Source organism: Rhineura floridana, chromosome 2 (assembly GCF_030035675.1).
Source record: "Rhineura floridana isolate rRhiFlo1 chromosome 2, rRhiFlo1.hap2, whole genome shotgun sequence".
In the NCBI taxonomy this organism is placed as follows: Eukaryota; Metazoa; Chordata; class Lepidosauria; order Squamata; family Rhineuridae; genus Rhineura; species Rhineura floridana.
Genome location: NC_084481.1, coordinates 121,620,682 through 121,638,384, shown reverse-complemented (window position 1 = coordinate 121,638,384; position 17,703 = coordinate 121,620,682). Strand labels below are relative to the sequence as shown.

Sequence of the window (17,703 nt, the reverse complement as noted above, 5' to 3'; positions counted from 1 at the left end):
ATAATTGGTGGCGGTGGAGGCGCTCTTTCAGGTAAGCTGGGCCGAAACCGTATAGGGTTTTAAAGGTTAATACCAACACCTTGAATCGGGCCCGGAAAATAACTGGCAGCCAGTGTAGATCAAATAATACTGGCGTAATGTGGTCTCGGCGGCGGCTGTTGGTAAGTAAGCGCGCCGCTGCATTCTGTACAAGGCCCTCTCCCTTGTTGTCATCCTCCCAGCTTCCCTCTGGGTAGGCACCCGGAGGAGGGCCTTGGATGTTGAGCGTAGTGTACAGGTGGGTTCGTGTCAGGAGAGGTGTTCTATCAGGTATTGTGGTCCCTAGCCATCACAGCCCTGCCAACAATTAACAAGGGATTATATAAAAAATGTCCCAGAGTGGCCTCCTGTCTCTATCTCTGAAATTACCAGTTATATTGCCAAACTTAAATCAGGTAAAGCCCCTGGGGCTGACAACATCTCTGCTGAGATGCTGAAGACAAATGTTGATTGGTGGGCCCCAGTGTTAGCGACGTTATTTACTTGTATTGACCGCTCAGCATGTATCTCCGAAGATTGGGGGCTGGCTACAATTATCCCAATATATAAAAAAGGAAATAGATCAAACCCGGATAACTATAGACCAATTAGTCTATTGAGTATTGTAAGTAAGCTCTATGCCAGACACCTACAGGAGAGGCTTTCAGATTGGATGGAACAGGAAAACATACTGGGAGACGAACAGGCTGGGTTTAGGGCAGGGCGCTCTACAATTGATCAGGCTCTCATACTCCAACACCTGGCTGAAAAATATATATCATCACCAGGAGGTAACCTATATGCAGCTTTTATAGATTTTAAGTCGGCTTTTGACCTGATCCCACAGGATAGACTATGGAAAAAAATTGAGGCCTCTACAATCGACAGGTGCTTACTAATACTTATCCAAGACTCTAAGAAAACACTTTCTTGCAGGTAAAATGCGACTGGGGCATATGTCTGGCCCTATATCTACTTTTAATGGAGTCAAACAGGGCTGTACTTTGGCCCCAACCCTGTTTAACTTCTACATCAATTCCCTGGCTGAAAATCTAGGAGACACTAATTTCCACCCTCCCAAATTGGCCTTTAGACAAGTGTCAATTCTGCTTTATGCAGATGATGCTGTTCTTTTATCTCTAACGTCAATAGGTTTGAGGTGCTTCTTATGGGCTTTGGATTCACACTGTAAAAGGGAACTGCTGCATATCAATTACACTAAGACCAAGATACTGATCTTCACTAAGAAAAAAATAAGGCATAAATGGCAGATCAATGATCATATAATTGAACAGGTTACATCATATAGGTATCTTGGAGTAACATTTCAATCTTCAAGTTTCTGGAATGCCCAAATTAACAACGCAATTACGAACGCACAGAGGAATACAAAGGCATTCCTTTTCTTTTTTACCAGAGAGGGCCAACACGTACCATCAGCTATTCAGGTACTTGTAGCCAAGATCATGGCACAAATGTTATATGGCTCTCAGTCATGCGTTTATAGCAATTTTGTGCCATTTGAAAGATCCAAAACAAATTTCTGAGAGCTATTCTGGGAGTGCCAAGATGTACACCTAACATAATTCTTCGTTTAGAGGCAGGACAAATTTCCATAGAGGCCTGAGCATGGCTGCTTAAGTTAAATTATTGGTTGAAGCTGCTATTTTTTCCAGTGGAATTGGCCCCTTTGTCACTTACAGATGCCTTCCAGTCCAAGTGGAGAAAAACGTTAATAGCAAAATTACAGAGGCTGGGCTTTACCCCCGATGCATTATTGGCCCTGGATATCCTAAGGCCAAAGCAGCTACTAAGCAACGTATCTGGGACATTGAACTTCAAGAACATGTAGGCTTGGCCACAACTTATCCAGATTTCAGGGACAAGTTGGTGACATTTGCACCAGCAAATTACTTAATTAATTTATCAGTCCCAAAATATAGGAAGGCTTTTATGTTAGCCAAGCTTAGTATCTTGCCTTCTGCCCTCCTTGAAGGCAGATTTAAGAGCATCCCCTTCCGGGAGTGTCTGTGCCCTTGTGGGTCGGGGGAGGTGGAAACAATTCATCACATGTTGTTTTATTGTTCCTTTTACCGTGATTTTAGAGTTATTTTTATTACTCCGATTTTAATAAAAATCCCAGGTAGATCGGATTTATTTTACTTAGAGTATTTGTTATCTGACCAGAACCCCCAGGTCACAATAAAAGTAGCCAGCGTTTTTGCAGCAGCTATTGATTGTCGAAAAGTAATTATTAAACAATTCTCTTTTTAATTTTAATATTTTAATTTTATCGTTTTAATACGCAGTAAGAGAGTATCTCACAAGAGTGACTATATTTAATGCTTCTTTTAAGTATTGTTGTGCATTTGTATATTTGTATATGTTCAGTTTGGTCTATGGCCGTAAATAAAATCAATCATACAGGCAGCCAATGCAAGCGGGCCAGAATCGGTTTTATATGTTCGGACCGTCTGGTCCCTGTTACAAATCTGGCCACTGCATTTTGCACAAGCTGCAGTTTCTGAACCGTCTTCAAGGCAGCCCCATGTAGAGTCCATTGCAATAATCTAATCTGGAGGTTACCAGAGCATGGACAACTGAAGCCAGGTTATCCCTGTCCAGATAGGGACATAGTTGGGCCACCAACCGAAGTTGGTAGAAGGCACTCCATGCCACCAAGGCTACCAGAGCCTCAAGTGACAGAGATGGTTCTAGGAGAACCCCCAAGCTATGAACCTGCTCCTTCAGGGGGAGTGCAACCCCATCCAGGACACTTGGACATCCATCATCAGGTCAGAAGAACCACCCACTAACAGCATCTCAGTCTTGTCTGGATTGAGCCTCAGTTTATTAGCCCTCATCCAGTCCATTGTCGCAGTGAGGCACCAGTTCAGCACATTGGCAGCCTCACCTGAGGAAGATGAAAAGGAGAAATAGAGCTGCGTGTCATCAGCATACTGATGGCAACACACTTCAAAACTCTGGATGACTGCACCCAACAGTTTTATGTAGATGTTGAACAGCATTGGGGACAGAACTGACCCCTGCGGAACCCCATACTGGAGAGTCCAGGGTGCCGAGCAATGTTCCCCAATGTTCTCCACCTTCTGGAGCCGACCCGCCAAGTAGGAGCAGAACCACCGCCATGCAGTCCCTCCCACTCCCAACTCAGCCAGTCTTCCCAGAAGGATACCATGGTCTATGGTATCATAAGCAACTGAGAGATCAAGGAGAATCTCTCGACAGAGGTCATCATATAGGGTGACCAAGGCTGTTTCCGGGCCAAAACCAGGTCTGAAACCCAACTGAAATGGATCCAGATAATCAGTCTCATCCAAGCATGTCTGGAGCTGGCCTGCAACCACTCGTTCAAGGACCTTGTCCAGGAATGGAACATTTGCCACAGGCCTATAGTTATTAAGATTTTCTAGGTCCAGGGAGGGTCTCTTCAGGAGTGGTCTCACTACCGCCTCTTTCAGGTGGCCAGGGACCACTCCCTCTCATAGAGAGGCATTAATCACTTCCCTGGCCCAGCTGGCTGTTCCATCCCTGCTAGCTTTTATTAGCCAAGAAGGGCAAGGATCCAGCACAGAAGTGGTTGCATGAACCTGTCCAAGCACCTTGTCAATGTCCTCAAGCTGTACCAACTGAAACTCATCCAAGAAATCGGGACAAGGCTGTGCTCTGAATACCTCGCTTGATTCACCTGCTATAACACTGGAGTCTAAGTCCTGGCGGATGCTATAGATTTTATCCTGGAAGTGCCTAGCAAATTCATTACAGACGCCTTAGATGGTTCTACCATGTTTTTGGGGCCAGCGTGTAATAGCTTCCGGACAATTCTGAAGAGCTCCGCTGGGTGGCAGATTGATGATTTGATAGTGGCAGCAAAATATTGTTTTATTATGTGGAAGAGGGCTCCTGTCTGGAAGCAGACAGTGTAATCTACAAAATCATACCAAACAACAACAACCTGTCCCTCTTACTTTGGCTTCTTGTAGAATGCAATCTGTTAAAATCATACTGTGCTGATGGTACGTATAGAACAAAAAGGAAACATCCTGCACATGCCCAGACCTTTAATTCTGAATGACCTAAAGGATGCTGCCAGATCACAAGGCTTCAGCAGCCACATCTTATGATTATGCCAGGATTATGGTTTAGTGGCACATGATGCAGTCTAACTGAAGCTATTAAAGTCTGGGTCTGGTCAATGCTTGAATGACAAACCTTCTTGGAATCAACTCAAGGTTACCTTGAGTTCCACTGAAGACAGCTTAGTGCATTGGACAGCATTTTGTTGAACAGCAAGTCCAATTCTACTGCCTGCAGCATATTAACATTACTGACATTCTGTAATATGTGTGTAACTTAGCAGTTCATGCTACTTTTGGTATATTTGAATGCACTTGGCCTTTCACAACCCTCACAAACATTGCATCAGTAACCAAGTAATGTACATCCTGTTGTGGTTTTCTCAGTATAGTACTAGCTGGAACTTACTTCAGCTTTATATCAAAATGAATTAGAAGTGAGAGTCTTGGTGGTATATAATTAGGGTTTCCGCTTGGCTGGTTTTAAACTGGTTGCTCTCTCAATAGTAACTAGTTTTACTGCAGAGCATTATTAATGAGAGGTAGGTAGGTGGTATGCCAATAAAATTAATCATGGCATGGGGCAATAGAGAGAGAGAAGTATCAGAACTCAGCATGGTGGGGTGAATGCTCAGGCCCTGTCAGGGGCAAGGCTAGTGTCATTAACATGCTGGCCATATACGCACAGGCCAGGAACGCCGCTCAGCACTGCTATGAGGTCATCCTTCAGTTCCAGGAGGCTGCCTGGCAGGGCCTGGGGAAGAGTGGCCAGGTGGAGGCACTGAGCCGAGCTCCTGACCCCTCTACATGTACTGATCAGTACCATTTTAATCCTGCTGAGCAGCAGTGGACAGTGGGGTGGCAGTGTTCACTTGACTTCTGGTTGCCGGTGTCATTGTTGCATGCCAGACTGGAGAGAAAAAAGCAGTGGTAAGGTTGGTTCAGTGCAAATGCGCTGGGAAAGCCAATCTGGTGCTCCCACTGCTGTGTGCACCACACCAACCTCTCTCTTCTTCATCCCAGTATGTAGCAGTGATGCGGGTGAGAGCCACTGTGCCCGCCTGCCATCATGTTGCCCTGATGTATATGCCCTGTACAGCTTGTGCTGAACTCAGCTGAACTGAGCCAGCAACCATCTCGTGAAAGCCATCAGATGGTGCTGCCCATCTGCCACCCATGAAACCCATTTCCCTACCCCACATTGCTATCCCATCTTTCAGTCTGAAGTAAATGACGCTTATTTCTGAGTATCCATGTTTAGAATAGGCTTACAAATTTCATATTAATAGTACTGAGCAAATGTTACTATTACACTTTAGTATGGTATTAACTTTTTTGTTTTCATTGGGCAGAACTCTACAGGCTTTTCAGTTTAGTAGAATTGTTGAACTAATATGTGTGGTTTGTTCAAGCACTACCAGGCTCATAGCGCAGCCTTACACATTTCTACTTGGAAGTAAGTGCCACACATTTCGATAAAGCTTATTCCCATGTAATAATGGTTACAGCCTTGAACACTGTGTTATTTTTGGAAACATACATAGACAAAAGCCTGCAACTTTTTTGCCCTGTAGCCAATTGTATACCAGAGCCACTTAGTGCATATTATATAGAAACATACAAAGCTATCTTATACTGAATCAAATCTTCAGTATTACCAATGATAACTGGAAGTGGCTTTCCAAGATTTTGTGCAGGAGTCTCTCCCTGTCCTACCTAGACATGCTGGAGATTGAACCTGAGACCTTCTGTATGGAAAGTGCATGCTTTAATATAGCCATTACTTGGGACTAAGTCCCATTGTGCGAAATCAGGCATCCTCCCAACCAAGTAAGTGAACATTGGGTTTCATAAGAAGAGTCCTGCTTGATCAGACTAAAGGCCCCTCTAGTCCAGCATCCTGTTCAGTACGATAGTGGCAAATTCAGAAGTGCAGAATCCCTTCATAATAGTCATGCCACACCCCCTCACAGCAATGCCCTCTTTCCCACATCTCCCTTGCTCTCCCTGTTGTCTTGCAAGTCCACACTCCCCTACAACAGAGGTTCCTAACAGCCAATCAACGTTTATTCTAACATGCAGCTAGGCACATTTTGTGCAGTGTCAAAACATTTTGTGCAGTTGAGCATATGGGATTTAATAAGGAGCTAGTTTCTAAAAAAGAAATAGATGAGAAAAGACAAAAAGAAATAGAAAATAAATACTGGTTCCTTTAAAAACATCATAATTTTATACTACTAGTCAGTGCGTTTTTGGTATAAAAAAAGAAGAAGAAGAAGAAGAAGAGGTACTTGCACTCATATCTTGATAAAAGTACTGTGGCTGCCAGCACAAAATGGCTACCATGGACAGCAAAAAAACATAAAACTAAAAAGCGGTGAGTACTATGACAAAAAAAATCCCTTCTAATGGTATATTATGGGACTAATTACTTGAATAGTTTGGGGGCAGACAGAACACTGGCTGCTTGTGCAGAGGGAAAAATAGAGCTTATAATAAAGTCTGAAGCCAATCAGCATGAAAGGGGAGGATGTATGCTAGCTACCGAGAAGTCCTCTCAGTGGCTGACTCACCTCCTTTCCCTCTGCTTGGCTCCAGTCAGCATGAAAGGACAAGGACTCCTCTTCTCAGTGGCTAACATGCTCCTCTTTCATGCTGCTTGGCTCATAGACAGGGACCTGGCTAGGATCCTTCTCCCAAAAAAGTAAGGAATCTATCATCCCCTGTGAACCTGGACAACTACACCCGATTCCTGTTTTCTGGAATGGCCAACCAGATGCCAATGGGAAACCCACAAGCAGGACACAACCCCATTAGCCCTCTCCATTTATTGTTCCTTGGCAACTGCTCTTCTGAGACAGAATAATACTAGTAACATACAGTGCCTTGCAAAAGTAATCAGATCCCTGACCAACTGTTGAAGGATCATTGGCCAGGCTGTAGATCTGAAGGTAAATGAAGACCAAATAGCATTCTACAGAAGGGAGAGATAATGTAATACAAATGCATAGTTTAGGAAAAGGGTACAAAATAATATCCAAGTGTTTGGATATCCCAGTGGGCACAGTTGGATCAATGATCAGGAAGTGGAAGCTGCTTCACACCACCCAGGCACTGCCAAGAAAAGTCCGTTCCTCAAAACTCAACGCTCAAACAGGAAGGAGATTTGTGAGAGAAGCCACAGAGAGGCCAACAATCACTTTGAAGGTGCTACAGAGTTTAGCGGCTGGGAGTGGAGTAATGGTGCACCAGACAATAATATCAAGAGCTCTGCATAACACTGGCCTGTATGGGGTGGCGGCAAGCTGTTACTCAGAGTTCCATCTGAAAGCATGTCTGGAGTTTGCCAGAAAGCATGAGAATGCCCCAGCTGCGATGTGGGAAAAGGTTTTGTGGTCAGATGAGACCAAGATAGAGCTTTTTGGCCAAAACTCAAAGCTCTATGCGAGGTGCAAACTTAACACCACCTATGCCTCAAGACACACCATCCCTACAGTGAAGTATGGTGGTGGCAGCATCATGGTGTGGGGATGCTTCTCATCAGCAGGGACTGGGCATCTTGTTAGAATCAAAGGAAGAATGGATGGAGCAAAAGACAGGGAAATATTGCAAGAGAACCTGCTTCAGTCCACTAAAAAAACGGAAGGTTGGGAGGAAATATTTTCAGCAGCACAGTGATCCCAAGCACAAGGCCAAAGCAATACTGGAGTGGCTCAAGAACAAACAGGTGAATGCCCTAGACGTGACCCAGTCAAAGTGCTGATCTCAATTCCATTGAGAATCTGTGGCACTCTTTGAAAATTGCAGTTCACAAGCAACATCCAATCAATCTGAATGACCTGGAGCGAGTCTGCCAAGAACGGGCCAAAATCTCTCTGACACTGTGTGCAAAACTGGTACATACCTATCCCAAAAGACTTAAAGCTGTTACTGCAGCAAAAGGTGGCTCTACCGAATGTTAATGTGCGGAGTCGTTGAATACTTATGCAAGCAACGTGTTTCAGTTTTTAATGTTTCTTACAAACATTTCCCAAAATAAAACCAATGTCATCTTACAATTGATTTTGAGTTTTAGCATTTCAGAATAAAATATAATACAGAACAAAATTACAATGTACCATGTGTAATTCAATAATATGAGAGCATTGGTCAGTCGTCTGATAACTTTTGCAAGGCACTGTATATCAATCAGAATTAGCAGCCATTTAGATTTAAACATGCTGCCTTCACTGGGTTAAAAAAGAAGCCATACAGCAGGGGTTTACGTTTGTGTTACCCGATGATATTTGTATAACCACACTGTCTTGCTTCAGTTTCGACGAGTTTGGAGAAAGAAACCAACTCCCCCGGTATTTAGTAGAAAACCTGGTGAGACATCCAAGAGTTGGAGGAGGAGAGAGAAGAGGAAGATTGTGCGGGTGACGGAATCACTGACGAAATCGACTCCGCACTTGCGCTCTACGAAGCAGGAGAGGGGGTGGCACTGAAGGGAGGGTCGTGGCTGATCCTGCCTCTTCTCGCGGTTGTTGGCGCCGGCGAAGGTTGAGCCGGGCCTATGTGTTGCCGGCCGGCTAACTAGCTGGTGGCGTTATTGAAGACACTATGGCGCAGCGGGGCACGATCCACTGGGGCTCTGGGAGGACGTTGGAGACGGAAGAGGTAGCAACTCTGAAGGAGGCAGAGGCTGCTTTGGAAGGACATGAGCAGCTGATTGCAGGTGGGAAGCAGACGCGTTAGGAGAAAAGTGTGTGAGAGAAGGGGGGCTAGGATGAAGCAGGCTATGATGGTGGTGAAGGTGTTGTGGGGTCAAATGTTTGCGCGGACTCCGAAGTATGAACCACTGTAACGCGAGGGGAGGACGAAAAAGGGTGACGGGGGAAATGAACGTGTTTAGGAGCTGTACTTAGTTGTCTTCAGACATAAAGTGGCGGGATTCAACTTTGCATAGAAGTCACCGTCCCGGACTAAGAAGACTTCCCATGCAGTACCTGGCTGGTTCTAGTTTCTCGGGCATTCTGCACATGCTCAAAGAGACGCTGTCGTTTATTAAGGCTTTTACGTCGAGACCTGTTCTTGAAAACAAGTTATGGGGCTGAGGCCTGTCTGGAGCCCTTCTTTGGAGGCTTGCTGGACTCTGGGTGTGGGTACATATATGGCGTGATGTGGGTCAGTTCTTCCATGTTAGGCTTTAAAGTAGGTAACCCAGGTTCAAGACTCGTTACTTATAAATCTCTGAAGGTGAGAGTTTGAATGTTTTAGTTGCCTGTGGCTTTAAACCAAGTTGTATTCATTCCTGTCGGGCAATTTGCTGTTAGTCTATTTTATTTATGTATTTTCTTATATTTATTCCATAAATGTGGTTCACAGGCATTCACGCATCCAGGCACTGACCAGACCAAGACCAGCATGGTGGTAGCCAAATAGGGTTTTCATGGTAAGCGGTATACAGAGGGGGTTTACCATTGCCTTCCTTTGAGGCTGAGAGGCTGTGACTGGCCCAAGGTCATCCAGTGAGCTTCATGGCAGTGTGAAGATTTGAATCCTGGTCTCCCAGGTCATAGTCTAACACTCTAACAAACAAATATTAAAACAATTGCCTTGCACTTCTCCACTCAACATCTCTCAACCTCCTGGCGCTCACCCAGGACTCCATCCATCCACCCTGGCTGTCGCCCAGGGTTCAACACACACAAATTCCCTTCTATTCAGCACTGGTTAGGCCTCATCTTGAATACTGCATCCAGTTCTGGTCTCCACACTTCAAGAAGGATGCACACAAACGAACAGGTTCAGAGAAAGGCAACAAGGATGATCAGGGGACTGAAAACAAAGCCCTATGAGGAGAGACTGAAAGAACTGGGCATGTTTAGCCTGGAGAAGAGAAGACTGAGGGGAGATATGATAGCACTCTTCAAGTACTTGAAAGGTTGTCACACAGAGGAGGGCCGGGATCTCTTCTCAGTCGTCCCAGAGTGCAGGACACGGAATAATGGGCTCAAGTTGCAGGAAGCCAGATTTCGACTGGACATCAGGAAAAACTTCCTAACTGTTAGAGCCATACGACAATGGAACCAATTACTTAGGGAGGTAGTGGGCTCTCCGACACTGGAGGCATTCAAGAGGCAGCTGGACAGCCATCTGTCGGGAATGCTTTGATTTGGATTCCTGCATTGAGCAGGGGGGTGGACTTGATGGTCTTATAGGCCCCTTCCAACTTTACTATTCTATGATAATGTGAAATCACCCCCAAAATCTCACAAGCTTCCCAGGGGATTCCAAAAATGGCAAACAGAAGGATGCGGGGGCAGCTGGTGGCCCAGGCTGCCCCTGCTCTGGACGGCACTGTCAACAAGGATAACATTCTTGCCGAGGCAGCATAGGTAGAAGTGTGGGGCACAGAAGATGAGCTTCAGGTGGTGGTGCAAGATGAAGCTGGAGTGGCCCATATTGAAGTCCACTGAGTCCTGCAAGGAGCTGCAGCCCATTGTCATAGATGTCCGCCACATCATGAACTGCAGGTCACGGCCCTGAAGATGTGCCAGCGCTGGAGGCAATGCCGACGTTGGGCCCGAGGAGGAGCAGGAGGAGGCCGCCGACACCAATGTATTCTATATTTCCTAACTCTTCCATCTCCTTGGGCTCACTCAGCTGCTGCTCCCCGGGCTGCTGCTGCTGCTGCTGCTGGTGAGTCACGTTGGGCAGCTGCGGGAGCTCAGGCTAAGGGGTCTGGGTCTTGACTGTGGGGAGCAGCAAGGCAGCGGCTGGAGTTGCTTAAGAGTCCCCAGCAGCGCCTGCCCAGTGCAGCTGACAAGCCTCCCCCAGGCCATGTAAAAGCTGGCCGCACGAAGTGGGCGCCTTCATTCGGAGAGCCTGCCTCCGTTGGGGCGCACGGCCGCAGGTAGCCTCTGTGTCACAGTGACAAGTTGATGGCCTTGAAGATAACAACTTCTTGTGAGTCTTTCCAAGTTTTCATGTGAATAAAATTGGTGCAGGAGTTGTGCTTGCATTAGAAAGGAATGCTGACAATGTCATATGTGATGCTTTTGATAATAAGGTCATCAGTGTTGGGGTATGTCTACCGTCTTCAGCAAAGATTCAGTGGGAAGATATGTTGAATGAATACCCCAAATCTGATGGGCCTTTTGCTATACAGTCGCAGTCTTTGCAAACTTACTTCTGTGGGTGTCTCATTGTTCTCAATGGGATTAAGTTTTGCCTCCTAGCTGGAAATATTTTAGTTCTATTTGACACTGAGTTCCTGCAGTAGTGAGACAACACTGGCAGTCACCAAAGGAAGTCATGAAGTGGAATTATATGTTGTGTTTAGTGGAAGTGAACTGGGGGGAGAGATTATTGAATTAGAATGAGCTTGTGGAGACCTAGTGTATCATTAGTTCTTGTATAGCGTGACAATAAATTTTACTGGTTCAGGACAAAATTGAAGCCAATTGCTTGAAAACAAGAAAATACTTCTCTCCAAAAACAGTTTTCTCTCACTGTATTAGTGAAGCATGTTTCTTGCAAAACATTCTCTTTGCCGTATTTGTCACAACTGGCATGTCTTCACGTAGATGGGTCTCCTAATTTTGCCCCCCCCCAATGCTTTTATACCAGGTTATGTTATGGAAGGGAACTCTGCTGGTTATTGGGTTAGTTATAGGGTATCACTACTGCTAGCGAAGGCCTGCTCTGAAAAAACTGAGTCTGTAAAGATGTTTTAAAAATAAAACTGGATTCTGTGTAACTGCTACAGAACATTCGCATAATAAAGGCTGAATAAATTATATGAAACCCTTCCTTTAAAGGAGAGTTTGCAGTTTTGGAATTTTAACTTAAATACCTTTAAATTAATCTCTCCTAAACTTTTATGGATGTGGCTAACAGTCTGGTTACTAAACCCTTAAACATTATTGGCCTGGAAAAATTGTTGCTTGCTTTTTTCTTGTAAGACGAATTCCTCTTATTGTAGGCTAAAAGCACATCAGGCTGGCGAAGGAGAAGCTGAGTTTCTGTTTTTCCTTTGCCAGGCCAGTGCATTTTCTTACTGGCTGCAGAGCAAGTGAAGCCCCTTTCTCCATGGCCAGTCTGATGCTGAGCCGACTGGCAAAAGAAAAACAGAGCATCCTGCTCCTCCTTTGCCAGACCACTCACCCATCTGTGTTGAATTCCTAGTCAGCAGTGGAGACTAGTGAGTGATTAAATGCAAAGTGTTCTAACTACATTGAAAAAATTCATAGGTCAGATACAGGTTGTTTTATTACTTTACTTACACTGATATCCTGCCTTTCTTCTGTCCTGGAACCCAAGGCAGTGTCCATGTTGTTCCCACACCCATATGTGTTTAGGTTCAGTAAGGTGGTAGCTTTGTGTACCTTTAGCCTTTACCTTGGGTAACAAACACTTGGTCTTCACCTGTTAAAATTGAGAGCCTTAGTAGCTTGGTACAAGTATGGACATTTGACATTTACATCCTGGAAGGTGAGAGTATGTAATTGTCTAAACTGGCATGGCAACATTGCTGTATTCTCCATAATATTAGATGCTTTGGAAATCATTAGCATACCAAAACTTGGCTTAGTTATTCAGTGTTGTTGTTATACACTGTTGTTATTCAGTGTATAATGTTAAAGCCTGTATTGTAAAATAGCTACATTATCCAAGTTGTAGGTAGGTAAGTAAGCCATACAGGAAATAGAGTAAATGCTGTTTTATGATGACGTGTTCTTGCTCCAGCTCTCTACTTGTTCTGACAATTTTTTGTTAAGTGAAATTACTAGGATCAAAGCCATTAAAAACGTTGAATTTGTCACAGTGACTTAAAAATTAAGATCTATGTTCTAGTTTTAGCATTATTCCTTTGGTTCCGTGGGCTTATCAGAACAGTGCATCAAAACAGTGTTCATTACATCACTTCTGTCTTGAACATTTTTCTATATTGGAGTAGTAATTGAAGTTCCTTTGCCAAATTGTAGTTGTAATTACAGATATCTACTGTACTTGAGATGACTGAGTGCAGTTAAATGTTAACTCTCAGTTCTTTGCATATAATGTTACTTGAGTGGTCCTAATGATTTTTAGAATTAACTTGCAATGGAATTTGTTCCAAATTGAATATTGATATGCTCCTCATGCAAAAAGCACTCTAATCATAGTCAAATTTAAAGTGTACTGCACTGAAAACATGTACACTTTGTTTAGTCTCCAGTACAATAGCAGTTGTTAGAAATTGGCATGTAATAAGGGAAGTGAACTATTAAAATGAACATAATTTCAAGAGCTTAAAAATGGGAGAAACAATAAAACATTCTTCAGGTAAAATAGCTATCAAATCTATCTTCTCAAAGCTCTTGCTGATTCTGGCATACTTAAATTTCATATGTGTTCTTGTGTTATCAGCCGGCTCTTGTGTGCATGTCTCAAACCTTCCGTGAATGCATATTCATTTAATTGCTTGATTAATAATGTTTAAAATCTGATCTGATCTTAATGGTATTTGGTGGCACATCTCCCTGCAGCACAGATACAATGCCATGATAGTATGGTTGGCATACCAGTGTATACCACCCAACAGTACATTTGCTACTGTAGGAAGCCTTAGAACTGGGCTAGTAGCATTTGAATTTATGTAACAAGTGAAACTAGACCATTGGTACCTTACACTTTGACTGGCTTATAAAACAGGTTTCAGCATTGAAAGGGTGGAATCCAGTGCTGCCATTCTGCTTGTAGGATGGCTTTTGATCCAGTGGAGGCATCCACTACTGTAAGAGAAGGGAAGGTGACTTTCTCCAGTTCTCCCTTTCACCTACAGTCTCCTGCACCACCTTCCACACTTTTTGGAGTGTCACCCACCCCTCCACAACAGGTTTTTGAGGTGCAGGGGACCAGAGTTGAAAGGGGAAATAGAGAAAATTGCTGGATCAAATGCTGGTCCACAAACAGAATGGCAATATTGGATTCTACCAAAAGAAACTATAACATGTAATACTCACCAGCATTCTAGGTGCTTGAATCCTTGCATTAAGAAGCTTTATCCCTTTATCTTCAAGGTATCCTGATGACTCTCTTTTTAATGTCATCTTTTGGAGAAGAATATCATGCATGTTGTCCAATAAGCCAACTTTGTGACAACACTCCTGAACTTTATTTTAAAGCTTCTTGGATTAACAAAATTTAGTTTCTAGTATAATATACAACATCTGATCACATGTAATGTTACCTGAAAATGCTGATGACTTCAATGAAATTTGCAATGCTTTCATTGCATCTAGTCTATCTATTTCATCAATACACATGGCTGTTTTCTGATTCTCTAGCCAGTGAATAAACATGTCAAATATCATGCCACAACGTGACACACGTTTTGTGTCTTTATACAGTTTAAAGATCACAGATACCATACTGCAGTGTAATCTTGGGAAGCTACACATGGACATAAATCCTTGCGGTCTGTATTCAACTAGTCAAACAAAACTAGTGTTTTTTTTGGGGGGGGGAGATATAGACAGCAGTTTTGAGCCAGGCCCCAGTCTTTAGAGAGATGCATATTAATTGAATATAGGAAACCAGACTTGGCAACAATTTCTCCTGAGGGGTTGATTTCATTTAGATCCAGAACATGGCTTAAACCATTCAAAGTTGTATCCAATGCTGCCATTACACGAGTGAACCAGACTTCTGGTCTTGCGATGTGTTTACCTCCAGGTTGTTTTGGGTTACCAGAGATGAGATGCAGACAAGAGGTTTGCTTACAAAGAGTTAAAATTTATTGAGTAACTTACAGCATTCAGCCAAGTAGCCCAATAAAAGTGGATCAGCCACACAGCTCTGTAGTAGCTGGTGTCAGACTGAACACCCCATTGGGGTACACGCAACACTTTTATAATATTGAAGCTAGCACGTGACATACAAGCATGATTACATACAATATTGGCATGGTTACATACAGAAATGATATTTTTCATACATCAAACATTACAGCATAGCACTGATCTTCAAAAGCCAATTAATTGCTAAAAACTATACGAAAATTCCCTGGTACTCTTTGGCAAGCTATATGTTGGCCATATATCTCTTTTAACAAGCAACTCCCATCATTGACCGTACTTTGACTCATTCCACCTGGCTATACTAACAAGCCACTGCTCATTAGCCGTCCCTTGATTTATTGCCCTACTTTGGGAATTTAACCTAGGCTTAAGCCAACTATGAAACACCTTGCTCATAACATATTCTTGGATAGATGCCTAACTGGGCTTCTTTGATGCCTCTCTAACAAGGTACATTCCCAGCATCATACTGAGCAGGTCATTATGCCCTTTTCCTAACTTAGGTTTTTCAGATGAACATGAAATACAGGGGCCTAAAAGGGGATACAGGCCTTTAGGCTTACTAACAAATCCATTCTAAATCTATGCTTAACATAAGGCTAAATATTTTGCTATAGGCCTCTTCTTACTATAGGCCTCTTCTTGCTTGCTGGAAATAACAAACTGGTACAGGGTATACATGATGGAACTTACCCTTTCTCTCCTCCCCTTTGCAGCCCCCCCACCATGCACTCTCAAACATCTCCAGAGGGTTCGGGGCTCTAGGGAGCAGGTTTTTAGGGGTGTGGGGGGGATGCAGGGGGAAGGAGAGGAAGGAGAAATCTTGTTATACAAACAGTTCACTTGTGCAGAATTGGATACTGCATTTTATAAATGGCTTTATTTACTATAGTCAGACTTGTTGTTTCTTGTATTTATTTATTTATTATTTATTTTATTACATTTTTAGACCGCCCTATAGCAATAAGCTCCCAGGGCGGTGTACAGCATAATAAAACAGGTTAAAATACAAGTGGATGTAAATACAATACACAATAAAACATAATTAAAAATTTTCAATTTTAAATTCAAATTTTAAAATTTTTAAAATGCCTGGGCGAAGAGGTAGGTCTTTACCTGGCGCCGAAAAGATAACAAAGAAGGCGCCAGGCGTATCTCATCAGGGAGGGCGTTCCATAGTTCGGGGGCCACCACTGAGAAGGCCCTAGCTCTAGTTATCGTTCTCCGTGCCTCCCTATGCGTTGGGACACGGAGAAGGGCCTTCGACGTCGAGCGCAGCGACTGGGTAGGTACATAGCGGGAGAGGCGTTCCGCCAGGTATTGCGGTCCGATGCCGTTAAGGGCTTTATAGGTAAGAACCAACACTTTGAATCTGGCCTGGAAACATATTGGTAGCCAGTGCAGCTGGGCCAGGACAGGTGTTATATGATCAAATTTTTTTGTCTCAGTAAGAACTCTGGCCGCAGCATTCTGCACCAGCTGAAGTTTCCGAACCGTCTTCAGAGGTAACCCTACGTAGAGTGCATTACAGTAGTCCAATCTAGAGGTTACCAGAGCATGGATAACTGTGGCAAGGTTCTCCTTATCCAGATAGGGTCGCAGTTGGGCTACCAGCCGAAGCTGGTAGAACGCATTCCGTGCCACCGAGGCTACTTGAGCCTCCAGTGACAGGAGCGGATCTAATAAGACCCCCAAACTACGGACCTGCTCCTTTAGGGGGAGTGTAACCCCATCTAGGGCAGGTCGGACATCAACCATCTGGGCAGAGAGCCCCCCCACCAACAGCATCTCAGTCTTGTCAGGATTGAGTCTCAGTTTATTAGCGCTCATCCAGTCCATTATCGCGGCCAGGCAGTGGTTTAGTACATTAACAGCCTCACCTGAAAAAGATGAAAAGGAGAAGTAGAGCTGCGTATCATCAGCATATTGCTGGAAACGCACTCCAAATCTCCTAATGACCTCGCCCAGCGGCTTCATATAGATATTAAAGAGCATGGGGGACAGAACTATGCCCTATTGTCAGCTCTACACTGCCTCAGCAGTGTCAGGGGGGGCTAGAAATTCCTGGGTCTTTGGCAGGGAAGGAAAGTCCTTAGCCAGCAGTCGGGTTGTAAATCTGCCAGGCCTATCCGAAGCGTACTTGCCGAGTCAGAAGTCCAGAAGCGAGGTCAGTGGAGGTCCGGGATCAATTACCAAGGAGGTCAGTCAAAGAGATGCTGCAGGGAAACTAGGTCTACACAAAGCCACGCCTGACGTTGCAGTCAGCAACAAGCTGCAGCCAAGGTGTGCCTTATAAAGAGCAGGATGGACAGCAGGTGTGAGCCCTCCGCGTTTGGGCCTTAAGGAGACAGGCCTGCCTCTCTTCTGCCTGACCTTCTGCTGTCTACGTTCTGCAGGTGAGGGGGGAGTATCCTGTTCACTGTCTGTGTCTGGCTGCAGGGCCTCTGCTGTCCCTGGGGTGCTCTGCAGCTGAGGGGCAGAAGGAGCTGGATTCTCAGGAGGCTCCTCCGTGTCTCCTGCTGCTCCTGGGTCTGCTGCTGTTACTCCCGAGTCATCCTCATCTGAGGAGTCCTCTGATGGGGCCATGACACTATCCCCCGCCCCACGACCAACCCTCCGCCTCCCGCCGGGGCCCGGCTTATCCCGGTAGCGCTGGTGGAAGCACCGGACCAGACAAGGGCCATGCACCTGCGCCGCATCTTCCCATGAGCGTTCCTCAGGGCCGTACCCCTGCCAGTCTATGAGGTACTGGAGGCGGC

The 17,703-nt window shown here is 44.6% G+C and overlaps 1 protein-coding gene across 1 annotated transcript in view; it reads left to right on the top strand.

Annotated features, from left to right (window-relative positions):
• Positions 1–8,521: 8,521 nt before the first annotated feature.
• TMEM41B (transmembrane protein 41B) overlaps positions 8,522–17,703 on the top strand; it is a 28,383-nt gene continuing 19,201 nt past the window's right edge. The window contains exon 1 of the mRNA XM_061610379.1: positions 8,522–8,832. Coding sequence (XP_061466363.1) covers positions 8,718–8,832 — 115 coding nt within the window. The 5' untranslated portion in view covers positions 8,522–8,717. The remainder of the gene's footprint in view (positions 8,833–17,703) is intronic.